General features: G+C 31.2%; 1 protein-coding gene across 3 annotated transcripts in view; it reads right to left on the bottom strand.

Annotated features, from left to right (window-relative positions):
* The window catches only part of LOC124359614 (cellular tumor antigen p53), a 37,134-nt gene that overhangs the window by 2,155 nt on the left and 14,609 nt on the right, over window positions 1-20,370 (bottom strand). The window contains exons 1-7 of one of the 3 annotated variants that reach the window (XM_046812516.1): window positions 16,955-17,097; window positions 15,455-15,616; window positions 12,180-12,366; window positions 10,049-10,153; window positions 4,338-4,593; window positions 621-819; window positions 37-229 (exon numbers count right to left, since the gene is read on the bottom strand). In XM_046812516.1, coding sequence (XP_046668472.1) covers window positions 44-229; window positions 621-819; window positions 4,338-4,593; window positions 10,049-10,153; window positions 12,180-12,366; window positions 15,455-15,604 — 1,083 coding nt within the window. In that variant the 5' untranslated portion in view covers window positions 15,605-15,616; window positions 16,955-17,097 and the 3' untranslated portion in view covers window positions 37-43. Of the gene's footprint in view, window positions 1-36; window positions 230-620; window positions 820-4,337; window positions 4,594-10,048; window positions 10,154-12,179; window positions 12,367-15,454; window positions 15,617-16,954; window positions 17,098-20,370 lie in introns of those variants that run through there. The other 2 variants (XM_046812500.1, XM_046812506.1) reach the window with 2 other exon arrangements.

The raw sequence follows: 20,370 nt of genomic DNA, 5'->3' as shown, positions 1-20,370 counted from the left end.
AAACTATTGTAATAAGACATTAATTTGTTTGTATACCTAAAGTTCAGGAACTTTGTCTCAACATTTGGAGCAGTGCATCAATCATCTTCGTCTGAGAGTCTTCCATACGAGCCATCATATCCATCAACTTGTTCTGATTCTCTGCCAGCAGACCGATCTGCTCACACAGTGCCATCAGGATTGATTTTATGTCATCATACTTTTTCTGGTCCAGCTGGCTGACTGCTTTCTGCACAATCATAGGACAATGATCATTATTTTTAATATTGAGTATTAATTTTATTTCTAATTATATATTCACTTTGTAAATACAACTGGTGGTATACTAAATGTGTACTTGAAATGGTTAATTCTTGTTTGGATTTTCTTAATTTGTTACTAAATTAACATTTTGTTTACAAACAAATTAAAAGATGAACTTAATTATGTTTTATAAGAAGCACTGAAGAACTAGTTCTGAATCTTAATCCCTTTTCCAAGAACTAGTGAAACCGAGGAACAACACTAATTTCTTAATTACTAAAAATAAGGTTGTAAAAGTGCGTGAAGTTTAACATTGCTCTTATTCGGCTAAAATCACGAAGACCTCCCAGCTCTCAATTATGAACAGTAAATCTTACAATTTGATGGTTGTTGTCCTGTTTGGATTTTTTGGAAGAGCCGTATTTATGATCAGAGGACCTCTTTTTAGGTTTGGTGCATGTGTCGAGCATGGACCAGCCCTCAGAAAGTGGATTATCAGCTTCTTCTCTCTCCTTATCACGCTTGGGGCAGCTGCAGATCTTCACTGATAAACACTGTCTGCCCACTACATCTCCCCTGTCAAACATCCATTTCATGAGATATATATTGAATATATTAACTAATATATACTATATTATTTTAACCCTCTCCCGGTTTAATTACCGCAATGCACAACTGAGCCTACTGGGCTGAATTGATTTGGCTGTTATGCTGCCACTTTCGTGTTAATTTTTTTCACAACTATATTCAAACTAACCATTGTTGTAAAAGATTATTCAATTCTCTGTAATATGGCGGTATATAAATAGTGTGGGAGAGAATTATTATATAATTATAATTTATAAATAGTATTTTTTAACCCTTTGAGTGCCAAGACCATATATTGAGTTATGGAACTTTTTGCAACATATGTTATATTCAGGGGTATGTCTAAAAATGCCAGACCCGGAAATCCCAGTTGTGTAGCAACTTAGTAAAACATTTTTTTAACAGGATTATTTCCATAGAAACTTATCATGCTGTAGATCAAAATGCTTGGTTTTAATTGGGCTATACTTTTATTAGTAAATTTTCTTACAGTTTATTTCTTATATATATATATATATATTTTTAACACAAAACAAAAAAGTTTTCTTTTTTAACATTTTTTTAAAGTTTTATTGCAGTTTTTACAAATAAAAAAAAACATTTTTACTATGGAAAACACTTTCTTTTCTAAGGGAATATTACTAATAAAAAATGTGCAAAATTTCATAGTGTTATGTTCAAAACCGGGACAAAAAAAAATTTTTTTTTTAGACCAAAACAGTTTGGAAAAAATACACACATAGCCTCATCATATACATTTGTGTGTGGTCTAAAAGAAAACTTATAAAATTTACTCACCACATACAGTATTTCTTATGCTCAAGAATGAAAGAATGAAATTTCAGTTCAAAATCTTCACTAAATGTTTATATACAATTATTTATATACACTATTCACAACAGTTTGTCTTCACTTCACTTGCATTTGTGCTTTGGGAAGCAGGTGCCATGACAGCCTTCCCCACAGTTTGTGCAAACTGTTCTAGACCTCTTCCTTCCTGTTTTGAAATCAGGCCCCCTCATTGTACATACAAAACAAGTCTTTTCTTTTTTTCCGGGCAATTTTTCTAATCCAATTTTTCTTTTGTCACCCTCTACGTTTACAGTTTTACCTTGCTGTGCTACCCATTCATCAGAAATACTTTCAATGATTTGCACAGTATACTGGTATCTAGAAAGAGGTTTCCTGTTGTTTTGGACACAATTTTCCCTATATATAATGTAGGAATTTATTACCATTCTTGCAAAAAGATTAAAAACAACCTTTTTCCAATACTTAACTGTTCGTCTTTCGTCAAGGTAAGAATAGAGCATCATGTCGAATGTGTCTATCCCACCCATGTGCTTATTGTAATCTAGTATGATGGATGGTTTGTTTTCAACTGTTACCCTGCCATGCCTCCTTTTGGTATGTACAATATCTTTTATCTCAGCTTTTGAGGACAGCAAAACAACTGGTTTTTTTTTGTGATGCTTGTTGTCTATAGGCCAGTGTCACTATGTTTCCTTGATGGTAGTACTTCTTCTGGCCAACTTGAAACTTTTCTTTGATTCCATCAGGCAAGCCTTTTTTATTCTTCCTTACTGTGCCAGTAAAAAAGGTTTTTTCCTCATACAATTTTTTGACCAGCGGAATACTAGAAAAAAAATTGTCTGTAAAAACATGAAACCCTTTCTGTAAATAATTACAAGCACGAAGAAGAGAAGTGACAACCGAATAGCCAAGACCATATTTTTTTACCTCATCAGATGGAGATGTGTTCTTCTTACCCTGATAGCAAAATAAGCTCATGCAGTAATTAGATACAGAGTCACACAACACCCATAACTTTATTCCCCACCTATGGTGGTGCTTATTGGGGAGGTATTGTGTGATTCCGGTTTGACTTTTCGTCCCAATTAGAGATTCGTCGACTGACAACTGTTCATGGGCTGTATAAAAGAATTTAAATAGCCTATTACAGTGCTCAATTAAGGGTTTGAACTTTTGAGTGGGGTCGTAACCTGGTTGGTTGGCTTTAGGTAGTTTTTCATTGTCAACAATGTGAAAGAAACTAAGCAAAATTTGAAATCTATTTCGTGTGTGAACATCTTACTAAACCATGGAGTTGCTTGTGAGTCACTAGTTGACCAATAAGAGGGGATAGTTGGTTTCCTAATCAGGCCCATATTTAAAACAGCAGCAATAAAAGCCTTCATTTCCAAAATGTTCACGGGGATCCAGCTGTGCCTACGACTACCAGGTGAGTCATTGTCTGCAAAAGACGAAATTGTCTGGTTAGCATACCTGTTGGTTTCAACCACAAACATAGTCAAAAGTGTTTCTGTAAAAAATAGTGTAAAATAGTCAATGGGCTTAGAGTCAACAGGTGGGCAATGTCTAGGTCCTGGAGATTCAACATAAGAAAAATCATGAGTGAAGTTACTGCGGCTCTCTTCGTTTATACTAAGCCAAATATCATTGTCTGTAGGCCCGTCGGCATCATCACCCGATTCAGAGGAACTGGATAACACACTCCTATCAATGATTCTACTTACGTTAGGTCTAGGCCTAACCTGTGTTCCTGACGTACTAGGCCTAGGTCTAGAAACATCAAAGTCACTCTCTGAGGATTGACCTCTATGTACATTTTTTTGTGGCTCATACAATGGATCAGCATCACTATCATCACTAAATAAATCACTAAGATCGTCTTCTGAGGTTAGTAAATTACCATCAGATACATCACCATCAAGTTCTCTGTCCACCTCACTTGATCTAAGGTTCTCAGGATCCATTATTCAGCCATTTGAAAACTACTTAAGTGTTTTACACACTAATAATAAACACTACACGCACAATTCAAACGATTGTAGCACAAAACGTAATAATTACGCTATTAGAATTCAAGCAACGATGTTTCAAAAGAAACAACACACTAGCACGCGGTTCTGCATTCGTCGTCTGCCACGCTACTCAGCTAGTCAGCTGTCGGCAGCGCTGTGATGGCCATTGTTTTTTTTTTTTAGATTCTCTTCTGGATTGGATTTTTTTTTCCAAACACCACAGAAAATTAAAGGCATATTATTGGAAATACAATTTATTACGTCGAAACATAAAAATACCGAAAAATATAAACAAAAGGATCTTAAAATAATTGGTGGCGAAGATTCGTCACCATGGCATTTCTCGCATATACAACTGGTGGCGAAAAGTCATCACCGTGGCATTTCTCGCATTTATCATTGGTGACGAAATTTCGTCACCGTGGCACTCAAAGGGTTAAATATAAGTTTATAGATATTTTACATTTTTGTTGGATTACTGATTTACTCCTGACACAACTAGATCAACATGCCTATTAACAATCTTAACTCTACGAGGCATTTATTATTGAACCATAACAATAATTATAGCTTTCAAGATTAAAAAAAAAGTAATTTATATCACAAAAACTATTATTATTAAACAGAATTTACCATCAATGAAAGTCTGTGTAAAGAAACTAAAAAGTGAAAACTACTTACTGACTGGTTTCCAAGGTGAAGACAACAGAAATAGGTCTCCGCTGCATGCCTTGGGGACAACTGGTCTTGCAGGTAAAATGGTATGCGACTACCACAGTCTCAGAGCCAGGCTGAGGGGAGTCCAGGGGTACCACAACGCTGTGCCGGTCGCTGGCACTGTCGTAGTCGTAGATAGCAGCGGCGTGTGATGACTGCACGACATGGCGTACCCAGCTATAGTTGGCGCAATAACACACCTTGTTGTCTTCCGAATGGGCTGATCAACAAATAATACACTGTACTTTACTTCTTGCACCCAGTTTAAAATAAAAATAAATCATAACACAGGTAACAAAAATGTTTTGTTTAAAAACATTATGTTTTTAAATTACAAACTAAAAATATGCAAGCTCATTATTTTTATTATGTGCAATTATCAATGCAAGTTGTACACAATATCAAATAAAGATTGTTCTAAATAGAAAAAAATGCTGTAAACTTCAATTAGAAGAAGAAATCTGTAACACAGAAAAGTATAAGAATAGTACATGCTTTAATTCTTTTTGTTATCCCCTCAACAACTTATAAGATATAAAACACTTAGAACACAAGGCTTAGCCAAGGAACACTGTAGAGAGAAGCATATATAAAACAGACCAGCACTAAAGTGGTTTGGCATTTACATCCTAAATTGAATTTGAATAAGAGTTTTTGTAAATTTAGACAATATCGTACACCAATTCCCATTATCTGTTATGATATGGTACAACACAATGGACATTTGTAATAAGAAGGTTGATTGGGCACCAACTGGTTGATGAATGTCAACTCCATAAACAAGTCTAAAACCAAAAGTTGCATCAAAAGTAGATTCGACATCTTCATGTTGAATTCACAGCTAGTTTGATTTATGTCAGTTTCGTTACTTAAAGCATTGAACTTATAATGAGAATCAGAAATGCTAGAGCATAATCAAATTCGCATGTGTATAATGAGTCTTAATTAGCTATACTTGAGACATGGGTTAGTAGTTTGAGGTAACTCCTCTGCAAACCTCAAAAGAATACTCATGCTACAGAAGAAATCAATTAGATCTCTAGCCTCTTTAAAGCTGTCAGTAAGCACTTCAGTTACTTTGCATACTACTGTAACAGCCATCTACATCTAAGAAGCCATCTTACATGTCGACAGGAAAACCTATAAACAAATAGGGATATCCATAACTAACACACTTGCCACGCCTCCAGACGTCTTACAACATCAAACTGCACTGTATGGGGAAAAAGACCTTCTTATATTGGCCGAAAACTCAAAAACATGCTACCAGACAACCTCAGGAAATTATCAGGAAATAGGCTCAACAAAGAACTTCTAGATTTTCTGCTGACAAGAACAATATACAGCCTGGAAGAGTTCCTGGCAAACACCAAATAATAAAAGTCAACTTAAATGTTTTGTTTATGACACTATTCCTGTACTTCATGTTCAGGTAATGAAGAATGTTGATTGATTGATCAAATAATACAGATGTATATCAATGAGTGAATCATGAAATAACTGTCCTCTTAGAAGCTAAATCAAAAGTAAAAAAATTCCTTATTCGTTCATATACTGTACAAGTGTAATTTGAACAGTTATACTATAAAACAAATCTTAGGTTAAAATCAGTGAAACCATAACTGAATTAAAGGAATAGTTTGAAGCAAATGAACCAAAAATAAACCAAGAAAAAACTAAATTGGTAAAATGTCGTACTCTCAATCAAGAAATCATTATTTTAGTGATTTAGAATTTGGATATCAGAGATTTTCTATTAGGAAAATTCGTTACATTTTTGGGGCTAGAACTAGATTTGCATTTAAATTGGACTAAGAACATTGAAACTATTTTAAGAAAAGTACACTCAGCATGTTTTCAAATGCTTATTTTGAGGCATACCATAGATTAAAAACAGTTTAATTATATATTATGCTTATTTTTATTCAATTCATCAGTACAGGATTGAGTTCTGGAGATTTTCAAAAGATATAGATAACATTTTGAAAATTCAGAAGAGATTTTTAAGAATAATGACATTTTCACATTGGAAGGCATTTTGTAATCCTATTTTTAATGAACATAACATTTTCACTGTACTAAGCCTAATAATTTTCAAAACCCTATTAACAGTATAATTATGTCAATCTTTGTAATGAAAACCATAAACACAACCATAATACAAGGTATAAAACTCATTTTCAATATACCAGACATCATATGAAAGAGGTGAAAAAACACCATTCTACACGGGGAAAAAACTTTTCAATAAATTATCTTTAAGGATTAAGGAATATATTCAGGTGCATTCCTAGATAACATTAATGAGTTGTTACTTTAAAAAACATATTATACTGTAAGTAAGTTTTTAAATGAAGTTTTTCAGTTTTAAGCACTGTATTACTGCTTATAAATATTGGTTGATTTTTATATTTTTAAGTAGTTGACATAATTGCTTTCCTATGATAAGTCAATTAATACCCTGTTTTATTGCTGTTTTGCGTGTTTTAATGTATTGTATGTTTGATTGTTTGGATTTACTCATACAAGAGTAGTGTAGCTTATATTTGACAATGTAATCTGTTTTATATCTGTGCTATATTGTAAAAAGTTTGTGACAATAAAAAAGAATAAATAAAAAAAATTAACAAAATTTGGCTATTTCAAAAACTAGAATAAAAAAAAACTACTTATGTCTAACAATAATAATATTAATAATTCTATTAGCATCTTCTAAGCATTCTATAATAACTGGATGTGCTGGCTCATTATATTTTGAATGAATGTAGTATCGGTTTAACGAATGCATAATAATACAATTAAAGAGTGATAGTACTTATAATCAACTACAAAGTATTGGAAACCTTAGATAATTTTCCTCTTTAAATTTTCCAAGCAACTTTGCTAGCTCTTTCATTTTAAAAGCAATATTATCACATCAAAAACATTTTCATTTTTCTGAGCTATCTGTTTATTAATCAACAATAAGAATCCCAAAGTTTTTCTTATAGCTAAATTCAAAATAATCTAACACTGAAACTAGTAAGTACAACAAGGTTACTGTTTGGTCTATTCAAATACATCAATGCCAACATTCACTAGTGATCACTAATTCAGTACCATATATTAAGCAAACTATTTATATTTATAAGAGAGAGTTAAAGGTTTGCTTGTGAAGCTTTGTTCAATGCTTGGTGCGGACTGAGGCATTCCAACAAAGTGCCTTCTATTTATTTCTATACATTCAGCAAATACTAATTAAGGTAGTAAAACTGTTTGTTGCTTTATACAGGTCTATTTGGAAAATAAGAACTGAACCACTGTAATAAATAAAATATTACGCTAACATCGAAATTCATCCATAAAAGTACTGATTCCTGGCATAGCTTTCACATAAAATAATGTTATGTGCATTGGTATTGTTTCATTGTGTTGTTTATAGTTAGTTTTTCAACAAGAAGGTACATTTCAATAACAGTCATTTGTCAACACAGAAGTGTATGTCTCCAACGCGATATATGACAATAAAATTGTGTCAGTAGGAGAAAAACTTTCAAAGATGAATATCAATGCTTAACGAACAATGAAATCAGGCTGGCTGTGCTATGGATGATAAGATTTGAGAATACTGGTGATTCACAATTTCAATTTAGTATTAGAATTATCAAATGTGACTTGTACAAAAACATCTCTGAAAACTTGCTATTTCACAAATGGTGTTTATATTGGGTCTGTGACTGTCCACTTAGAAATAAAGAATGGCTTGTGACTAGGTCTTTTGGACTGAATTCATAAGGAAAGTGACCAACATTTAGAAAGCAATGTCACAAGGGACAAAATGTAGGTTTCTTACACTATCCCATAATCTAAATGCTAATGAAAAGCATCACGCAAGTAAAAGTCAAGGTCAAGCAGACAAAAGTCAATACATACAAAAAGTTATGGTAACTGTAGGTTGACAGAGTTTGGTCGATTTAATGCAGTAAATGGCAACAATAAATGTAGTGCAATGTAGCCACTTACTGCACTACACTGACTAAACTTCGAGGTGCAAATATAAAACAAATGACTGAGTTCTCTGATGGCTGGAGACGTGTTGCTTTATGAAAATGCCAGGTTCCATTCTGTCATCCAAACCCCAAATCTGATTAGATGTTTGGGATAGGAATAGATTGACCACAAACTGTACAGTCCAGTTTTTGCATCAAGTGATTTTCAATTATTCTGTGACAGTTGAATAAACAAATAGAATCATTGCTGTACCTTTATAAAATAACCACAATTACAATAAAGGTAGATTTCACAACAGAAACAACTAATACAACATTTTTGTTCAGCCACTAAAGCTTTCTTAATTGAACTGAATAAATGACTAAAATGCAATTTGAAGATTAGTTAATTAAATTATTCAAACTAAACACATGTGTACATATATTGTCCATTAAAATGGAGACTCGCTACATACTTTGATGAAAGTTTGTAACTGCAACCTAAAACAATTATATTTTTATCTGCTAACACAGTACCAACAATTGACAGAAACCGACAGTGCAAAGAGTGACGATGGTTTTACTACAAAGTTTTACTGTGGTTCCAAAAGATATCACTTGAGCTAGCATATTAGCATATATATATATAATTTTAAAAACTAATTTTAAATGATAAACCATGAATTACTTAACCCTTAAAGCGCTGAACAAAATTTGGCTCAGATACAATTAGCGTGTATTTAGATTTTTTTCCAAAGTTAAATTTAAAAGAAGAAATGACAAAAATTATAAAAAAGCTCTGTTGGTACTAGCAATAGCGTTTGACATGTAAACATAGACTTGCTGTATGGATATATCTGCATGCCACGCTACATATCATCACACGAAACAAATATAAAAAAAAAAGCACTGGTTATTGATTTATTTACAGCATCACAAACAACCCAAATTGCTTTCCGAAAGCCATAAAGACATTTAGGCATTTGTACATATACAATATACTTTCGTGAATTATATATTATGTACATAATAAATCAAAATAAGACAATACTGATATTCTAGTATGCCGTGTTTAGCCCAATTCTGATGGTACAGTCATATCAGTATGCCACGCTTTAAGGGTTAATATAAATAACTGATATTTTAATTATAACAGTTCAATGCACTTCCCATTGAATTGTTTTGAAATAATTCATGTTACTACATCACTTTATCTATGATGTTATAAGTGTTAATTTCTATGTTTAAAAGCATTTACAAGAAATTGAAAGTAAGCTTCATCAACGTAAAATTAACAAAACACGGAGTATTAATCTTTTTGTTTCTGGAGAGTATCAGGTAAAATGTTTATTTGTAAAGAAACCAATATGTTTACATTATTTTTAAACTAAGACTTATGCGATGGTATTGCTTTATAACAAGCAAAATTCCAATAGAGTGATTACAATATTTGTCAGCCTATGATGCTATAAGTTAAATATTAATAATTAATTCATAAAATCATCTTCAAATTGTTGTTAATGATCAACTATGTACTATGAGGTGCAAAACATTAAAATGCATGAATTTTAAAATTGTACTTTTAGAAAATATATATTTAAGTTTTCCATTTTAAAAATAAAATATTTTACATAAAATTAATAAATGTAAAAAAAATAAAATAAGAAATACAAATGAACAAGTGTTTGTGGATAAAGATTGTTATACATTTCCAAATAGCTCTGCCGTCGTAGATGGATTGTTTGAAGGGTGCTGGACCCCTTGAGGTTCTCTGGTGACTAAGAGTTTTGTTGTGAGCCAACCCATTCATTACTGTAAAAAAGGTGTTACGTTATTTGACAATGGATTTCACAAACTCATGTCTTTGTGATTAAGCCAATTTGTTACATAACCAAAACATACAACACTTGATTATTTTATTATGTGCAGTTTCAGGACATAAGAAGGGCTACCTTAATTGCCATAAAAGTGATGATTTGTTGAATCCTTGTTGTCGCCACCATGGTGGTAACATCATACTTTCGATGGAAGTATTACAGTTGATTATGCTCACAAAACATGATATACATATTGCAGCATCACATAGTCTGCCTAGTTCATAAATAGTGAGGTCTGAGCCCACCAAAGTCGTAATTGGTGGGACTGAGCTCCACCAATATGTTTTAACAGGAAAATTTACATAAAAGTGGTCAAAAGTCAAGTTTAAAGTTTTAACTACTTTTGCAAATAAATTCATATATTAGAAAATAGCAAGTATTAATGAAAATACATAATTTTGCAACAACTACTTTAATACAAAGAAAACTTGATTTATTAGATTTGAAATAACATAATAATTTATTAATATAATAAGATTATTATAATAACAGACAACTTGAAAACTAACGTGAAAATGTTAATGTGTATGCTGATATGATACCTCTGCCCTCTTAATTCGGTTAGTTGTATGCACTGTTGCCATTATGACACCCTGCTGTTTGCTTTGCACTGCAATTTACAATTGTTTCTTATTATATTACGATAAAGAAACATTACATTAGTGATGTACTCAAGTTTTTACAAAATACTGCAGGCTATTGTAAGAAATTACAAACAAAAAAAAAGTATCAACATTAGAATGAAAATAAATTATTATTAACAATTTATTGAAAAGTATTTGTTTAAAAACCATGATTCACCAGCTCTTCTATCGAAAAAGTGTTTCATAAAATTTGTATGGAGGCTTAAGGTACGTTTAATGACAAGTAGCTCAAAAAAGGCCTTTTTACAGCTGTTGAGTCCTTTAATTAAAAAAAAATATATTGGGAGAAAATTTCATAATCACAAAAATAAACATGCTTAGAAAGAAAGCATATTCAATGTTATCCGTAAAGAGAATATAGTAGTATTGTTCAGTAAACTGCTTGACGAGGAAAACTGCACACACATCAAGGTTTTGCTATTTGATGTCATGAGGATATCTCATCGGAGTTCTGACAAATATCAATTTATGAAAGATGATCAAAACAAACTGAATGAATGGCTGGAACGTTCAGGATATAAATGGATATCACATGACAATTGCACAAGGTAATTGAGATACAAGGCCCATCCGTCTTTTCTCCATGGATCTAGAAATCCAAAATCATGATTACTGTCATGGTCCAGGAGACATACAAAATGTTTATCCAGAACAAATTAAATTTTGTATTAGAGCAGTGAATGACAGTTTAGATATGTATGGGGACTCTTGTTATGTTTTTACCCAGTTTCAAATACCAAAGCTAAAACCTTCTTTAGTAATGTAAGAGGAGTCAGCACACTTCAATATGGTTCAGCACAAATGCTAAGAGTCTGCAAAAGTGACCAAACAGGACATCCACATGCAGTTAATACTATGCAGCCTAATAGAATTTGGTTGTGTGCACCATTATTCTAGGAATATAATGAATCTGACTAAAGATCTTTTTAGTGTAATACAGGAATTTGCACAAAAAATGGATGAATTGTAAGGCGTTCTTGTAACTAAAAAGAGCTAATAATAACTGGAATTCATTCATTTTGTTTGACAATGTTTTTGTTTATGTTGTTTTTTACAACCTTACTCTGAGTTGAAGTAATGAATACTACACTACAAAGACACTACGTGTAGTGAATACAATAGAGTAGTATTCATTAGTTTAAGTTAACACAAAGAGTAAAAGTCCACATCTGGAAACAAAAAAATGACCATAAAACATGATAAACATCTACACAAGTTTGTTTTGTCCTAAAAAAAAAACTTACTAATAAGTATGTTGGAAAATTAATGAAAAAGGTCTATATTTCACAAGTATGTTCTGCTGTTTGCAAGGCCAACCTTGATGCTGAGGGTCAGAGTTGAGCATGTGCAGAGCGCATCGCTGTACAGGGATGTTGAGGAAGTCTGCGATAGAGTAGACGGGAAGGGCCCGAACCCTCAAGTCTCCTGCGTTAGGGCTAAGGCGAAACTGGATCAATAGAGTCTTGTTTATGTCAATGAACACTTTCTGCAGCATCTCTGAGTACTGTAAAAAATACAACACATTAGAAAAATGTACAGGGTTACCAATGTATTGGTATGCTTATGAAACACACAGATAATATAGATATAACTGTGAAACTTGTTTTAAAAATGTAATAAATTTAACGATTTTAGACTTTGAGGTTGTTGCGTCCAATTATTTATATTGTTACTGATTTTTATAGATGATTTAGAACATCATAACTCAATTTAAATCAATCAAAATTTAAAATATAGGGGCTGAGTGCATTTTAATTGAGACAGTCCCCAAATTGCAGTTTTAATTGTGCAGTTGTTTGAGTTGCCTAAACAATAAATTATACAAATATTTAATATTAATATATAGCTTTTGAGGTAAGTAACTATAATTAAATGGTTTTATAAGCCTCAGTTAGTGCTATATCGTTTTGAAGGTAAGTGAGAAAAGTTCCTTCCACAAAACTGGAACTTTGTTAAATATTTATAAATATTATATTGGTATAGAAATTTATTCCTGAATAGTGAGTGATTAGTTGTGGTTTGATCCTAATAGAACTTTATTAACCCTTTTTGATCCCGGGAGTTTTCGCATGGACGTCTGCCCAAGTCCCGGCGTCTGGCGCTCGGGTATCTGCCCCAGTCCCGGCCAAGATTTATTGAAAATGTAGTGCTTTGGCAAAAGTTACACAAACTTTTTATTAATCAATGGATTTTATTGATTCTTTGTTTAATATACTTCTCTAAGACTCTACTACAACATAAGCCCACCTAGAATTATAATAAAAATGCACACATTTTTTTGAAAAAAATTATACTTACAAAAAAATATTTTTTCAAAATTTTCTGTTTCCATTTGATATAAAAGGCATAAAATGAAATTTCTGCTCAAAAATGAAAGCATTATGTCCTTGTACATATAAACATGAGTTGTATTCCAAATTTTGACTTAGTTATATTCACAAATAACTGAGATACAGGTTTACAACTAAATAATGCACATTTAGTTCCACTGGCACAACATTACGAAAAACACATGAAAAATGTATGTACAGATAAAATTAAGTATTGTCACTTGCTAAGTTACAAATTATAACAAAAGAACATGAATAGTTATATATTTTAGCTTTCATCAATTGCTTTTAATGATGATCTTATTGTTACAAAAAATATTTTTCTGGTGTGTTCACTAACACTTGTGCAGTGGAAAACACTTTGTGTGTAGTCCTTTTTTACATTTTTTTACAAATGTAGCTCGATTTCTTCCTCTTGCCACCCAGTCTGGTGCTGGCTGCACTGCAAACACAGCAATTTCTTTCCTTTTTATTAGGAAGTTTTTCAAAAAAACAGGGGTAGTATTCCAGCATCGCCTCCACCTTGATTTTCATCATCACTGACATCGGTGTCTGGAATCGGGTGTCTCTATTCTTTTAAATAAAAACATTCAGCAGATAAACTGTCAACTAGAGTCACTAAAAATTTTAGTCTAGTCATAGGATTGGTGGTATTTTGTTTATACAAAATATATGAATTCAAAATCATCCTGAATAACAAATTGAAAGTTAATTTTTTCCAAAATTTGGCCGACCTACGATCTGCCTTCTAGTTTGAACGAAAACATCGTTGCCAAATTGAACTAAAAGTGCATTTACATACTATAAATTTGTAAATGTGTTCATTACAAATGGTTTAATATACATAAGAAGCATTCAACCGATTATATTGTATTAAAAAAAAAACATTTTTGTGAACGTTCGAAAAATTGGACGCTGGGATCAAAAGGGTTAAATGAAACAAAGGTGGATTTTAAGTTTAGCTTGCATAGATTGTTTGATAATCCATTTTATAACATTAAAATGAAATAATAAAACATTATCAGAACTTGGTTATTGGCTAAAAAAGTTATTATTCCCATAACTTCAAACATTCAAAATTTAAAATATTTGTTAAATAATTAATTTAAAATGTACATAAATAGTTGTTATTTGTGATTACTGTGTTTAGAATGGAGTATACTTTATGCAACACATATTTTTTAAAGTAATATTTTATGAGTAGCTTTCATGTAACCTGGTATAGTTGACAATTGTAACAAGTTTGTAATAAATTGTGTGTTTGTAATTAATCATAAAAACAACCACAATAATTTTTATTTCTTAAGATACTAACAAGAGCATTTTGAATTACCTCAAAATAGTAATTTGTTACAAAAATAAACTCTTGAGTTGATGTTCCAATGTTGTATACAAAATTGAACAAATCACAAGTGTACTGCATGCTAATAGCTACAAAAATGTATACCCAATGTGGGCAGCAAAAAAAATCAGTGTTTAATATCCGACAGTTAGAGATATTTGAAAAAGATCAGTGTATAATACCCAACAGCTGGAGATATTTGCTGGGGCAGATGGTGTAGCGACAGTGTTTGTGGGGATTAGACAGCTTGCTCACGGCTGTTTTTTATTGCAATAATTGGTACAATATATTTTTGTACATGTCTTAAATAAATAAACCTAAACTAATAAACAGGAAACAAAAATATTTTACTCACATTTATTTGAAGCTCTGGAGTAAACAAAACATATGAACGAATTCCATGTACAAATAAAATTAATTTAATACATCTGAGTTCATTATACCAGATGTTTATTGTATTAATGTAAAAATAACAAATCACTCAAATGCACTGAAATCTTTCAGAAAAAAAACAAGGAATATCCAGGTACAGGTAGTAGTATCAGCACATGTATCTGCTGGCCTACCACAGTTGGTGCACTGAGTCAATAAGGCGTTTAGTTGTGAGATCACTAACATTTTATACCACTAATTGAACACTAAAATGTGTTTATACAACAAAAAATGTATGAAATGTTCAAAACCATAACTTGATTAACCAGAAATTATCATAACACTTTGTTACTTGAATTTCTTGCCTTTCTTTTGTGTAGAAAAGTATTCCCACAAGTTCGTAATGGAATATTTAATTACTATAAGTTTGATTGGTTGTGTATGACTCAATTAAAAGTTTACAAAATACACAATCACAGGGTATGGATTCAAGAGGCATTTTATAATTGCATCAGCGTACTTAGAATAAAAATTGACCAATTACTCACCACCCAGGACCGCTTGTGTGATGTGGAACCATCCAGCATGAGCTCGAAGTTGTAAGGGCCAGGATAAGAGTCAGTACAGGGGAGGGTGCAAGTTGGTGAATACGCTATCACCAGCTTATGTTCATCTGTAGAATCAGCGACATCCTCCATCTTCACGTAATCCTTGTGGAACCAGATTATATATTAGATAAGGATGAGTACGAGCGGGCTTAGATGAACTGATTACCCCACCATTTTAAACCATTCCCAATTTCAACATTTTGCTTAGTGATGCACCATTTTTGGACATCCATGGGGTTGTCCCGATGTAATTGACACATTGGGTATTGCTGTACCTAAGTGTAGGTGTAACTCTAAGGTATAACCCAGCCAGAAGTGAACCTCCATGGGGCATACAAAATTATGATGCAAAATAATTTGGTATTAATAACTAAAAACTAGCAAAGATATTGTTTTACATTAAAATCCTAATATAACAATGATTTTTGCTCATAAATTCCCACCATTCATCTATTCATTTAATAAAATAGCCATTACTGGGTTAAGAGAATACTTGTTGGTTTATCTGTTTACGCTTCAAACATGAGATAAAGATGTATTTACACTGTATAAAGTGGGCATTTTATTTTGATCCATGACAAAATAATAACATATATGAAAATAAATTAACTAGTAGGGGTAGATTTGCATATATGGGCAGGATCTGCAATTAGAAAAGTACTAATGGTGTTAAAATTATTTTCGTTGTTGTCAAGACAAATTAATATAGAAAGGCTGTCATGTTTCATATCTTTTTTGAACACTTATTTGGTTATAATCATAACACAGTAAGATTTGTTATAGTTTAGAAAATCATAAATAAAAATATGTTCATTTTAATTTACATTTATTATTATAATGTAAACATCAAATATATTATTTTCTTATTGTCATGTAAAATATGTACAACACTTAAAGCATACAAATATAAAGTTGTTTAACCTTTATAAGAGATTCTTATTATAATTTTGTTGCTCAGCTTAGCACTTTTAACTTGTGTTTTGTAACACTAACAATTAAAAAAAAAAATCATTTATTCTTGAAATCAACAACAGAATACTATAACATGACATATACTGTTATGTATATTTCTGTAACTTTTACATACATTATTGTATTTATTTAATCATATTTAGTTTTGAACATCTGTCTTATTCTTTTTTTCAGAGCCATCCTACAGACTGACAAATAGTTTACAAATCCGGACACTAATTAAAAAGATTGTGTATTGAATGATTTGTGTGAATGGAACATATAAGCTTTAAAAGTAATAAATTTAAACTATAAACATCAAACAAAATAGTTTTATTTTAACTAAAAACAAACAATACGATTGGGATATTAATGATTTTGCAAGAAATTAAGATTTTATTTGAGAGCCTTACCTTGAGAGTATTTTTGTAAAGCATATATGAATTATTAATATTATAAATAGTTAAAAGTTTAAACATTCCGTCTTACCTTAATTATAATAATAAAGGTAACAAAGAAAACTTATAAACTTGTTCACTAGAGGAACAGATGGTGAATGCTGTTGTGACTGGTTAAATGACCTGACTACTGGTTAGGGATTGCATGGACAAAAACACTCTTGAAGCAGGAACTGACATGAAACTGTGTGTAATCTAAACCTCTTTCAGGATTGATTTTAATTATTATTGATTATATTGTTTTCTTTTTAGGACATTAAAAAACTATTTTCAAGCTCAAATTGCTGTACAGGTTAGGTTTTGGTTACAGGAAACAAATGTGGCTGTAGCATAACATCAGTTTCATATTATGTGTATTCAATACAGTAATAAACAAACTATCTCTCTTTATTTTTCTTACTTCTAATAAAAATCACCTCATTTCATGGAGGTACTCTTAAATAGCCCTCATAAATAAACAAAATACTTATTTATATATGTAGTTTTAAACACTGTTTCATTTCACGTTGACCTCATAGTTCTGATAAATGAAATATTTAATAAAATATCAGATAAACATATAAAAATCAATTTCTTTATTAGGAGTTTGGTTCAATTATAGAATCAAATAACAATATTTTTTATAATTATTTTCTGGTCAAACATATTTAGGGTTCTAACAAATATATAGGTACGTATTTAAAAATGAGTTTCTTGTACTGTTCGTGTGTGACAGTATCAGTATTAAACTACAAACCAGAAATAAATATTTATAATTCTAAACTAAAATCTTTCTTCTTTGATTACTAATTTAACAACATAAAAACATGTAAACATTACATTTTGGAAAAAATATGTTATAAATCAATATTTTATTTATTTATGATTATTAAGTTTATACATTGACTATTTGAAATGAATGATTAATTTTGTAAACAAACAAGAATAAAGCAATACATTATTATTATTTTTTAATACTGCAGTTATTAACATAAAACTAATACAGTAAAATAAACAGTAAAAGAATTATTTATAATTTGAACTTTTCTCACGGTCCCACTATATTTCAAATTTTAAATCATTCTTTTACTGTTTATTTTACTGTATTAGTTTTATGTTCATATATATAGGGTGTTCATTTGAAAACTTCAAACTTGTATTAAAAGACTTATAGCCCAAGTATCAAAATTCTATAACGGAAGTGTATAGTACTAATTGGGGGAACAAAAAAAATTTCAAAATGGGGGTGCTCACCTCCATGTTCCCCCCCTACCCAAAGTCAAAATTTTGAAATAGGAACTAATACCTTGTAACACCTCAAATTGAAGCTCATAGAAGCTCACTTGGTAAAAAATATTGAAATCGGCCAAGCCATTTGGTATCAGTCAGTAGCCAATAATGTAATTTCTTACACAACAATTATTACAAACTACTGTACTACTGCTAATAAATTAAAGCTTATCTTTATTTTCAACAAGCTGAAGCTCCTCCACATTATGCTCTTCCTGTGTGATAATATTTTTGTTTCCCCAATTAGTATTATACACTACCGTTTACAGCATTTTGATACTTGAGCTATGTCTTTTAATACAAGTTTGAAGTTTTCACATGAACACCCTGTGTATATATATATATACATAAAATCTGTGTGTAATAAAATGTACATAATTCAAAATGTGTGATAATTACATTTTTGTATTGTTCCGTTGAGCTTCGACCTATCTAATTTCCACTATAATAGGAACAACTTATTAGTTAAATAAGTTCAACAAATTAATTAATTTTATATTTTGTACACAATCCCCTATATTATGTCATGGGGGCTAAATTAATTTGCCTTTAAGATAGCACTTATTGACAATTGTCTAATTTTAACAATTTTGTTCAAAGAAAACTATTCTATTTCATACCCTGTTGTAACACTTATAAACTCACTATGTTGTGGTGGTTAATATAGAAATTATTTAGACTAACTAGTAAATGAAATAATAATTAGCATTTTTACATAAAAATGACAACTTCAATGCTGTCAATTAAGTGATGCATATACTTCTATGTATTACACAATATAGAAAAATATTGAGCAAACTCGGACTAATACTGTGAATAGATTATTTTATAATACAGTCAAGGAACCGTTGTATGATAGCAACTCAAAAGAGAGGATGATGATAAAGCAGATCAAGTTGATAAATTTCAACGCTTGGGTTGTTGACCAAACAATTTGAGATGATTGAGTGTTGGCTGAGAGAGGGTTAAACAAAGAAACAGATGAATAAACTGATACAGCACAATATCAAAGGATCAACACAATATACCGACAGTTATTGCACAGACAGGGAGAGACGGCCCTTGCACTTTTTGACCCAAAATCAATAGATTTCTTTCCTGGTCCAAGAGGAACCTCTGTACCAACTTTCAAGTCTCAGATTGTTCTATCATTTTCTAATGTGTGAAGGAGGCACTTATCAAGAGCTTTTATCACTCCTCCTTAAAAGCAGGCTGAAGAGTTTTATTCCATCACTCATTATCAAAGTATTTATGGATTGACAGCCTAGACATTAAGAGGTATTCACTTAGGTTGAATGAAGTTAAAAATTTCCTCCCTATTCTCTAGGGAGTCAAAGACCATAAGTTTATTTCCTCCACAGATAGAGCAAATGACAGGATATAAAATATCTCTTCTCTCTGTAATCCAAGGGTACAAACAATTTTTATACTTCTTCCTCTGATTATCTCTTAGTGAGAAACTGTCAGCAGAGAAATACATGAAATATTTCTAGAGACTTAAAAGTGAAATAAAATATGATTTTTGTATTGGAATCAGTCATTTTTTTCACCAATGATTTACAAGAGAAGCTGCTATCAGTTAGAGCAGCACAAGTAGTAGAGCAGCAATATCTTTTGCACAAGTAGTATGCATCAATCTAAAAATGGTCTGTAGTATGGACAATGCATGTATGTTGTTGGATATTTCTATCACATGTAACTTTTTCATAATGGAGACACGATGGATTACATGTGCGTTGTTCAAAAAGAAACTTACTTATGTGTTATGTGATGGGGCTACCAACCCCATCATTCTGTGACTCAGCCAGAAGTATTGTATGTTTTAACATTTTATTTAATGTGTTTTTTTTTTTTAAATGATGTTGCTATATAATGTGTAATTTAATATTTTTAGGTATAGGCAAATAATCAAAAGTTGTCATGTTTATATTCAACATTATCATACAGTAATCCTTAAGATCTGTAGACAGTCAAAATAATTATGTAATTGTGAAGTCAAAGTTTACATAAATGTTTTCATTGATTTTTGCACTAATTCAAATTCAAATTATTTGTTTGCACATAACACTTGTATACAAATGCCATAAAGCAACCATAAGTTGGTGCATCGTCATAATTACATTTTTTAATAAAAACATTATATATATATATATTATATAGCTGTAGTATGAGGGGTTG

This window comes from Homalodisca vitripennis, chromosome 1 (assembly GCF_021130785.1).
Source record: "Homalodisca vitripennis isolate AUS2020 chromosome 1, UT_GWSS_2.1, whole genome shotgun sequence".
In the NCBI taxonomy this organism is placed as follows: Eukaryota; Metazoa; Arthropoda; class Insecta; order Hemiptera; family Cicadellidae; genus Homalodisca; species Homalodisca vitripennis.
This window is presented reverse-complemented; position numbering and strand designations above follow the sequence as displayed.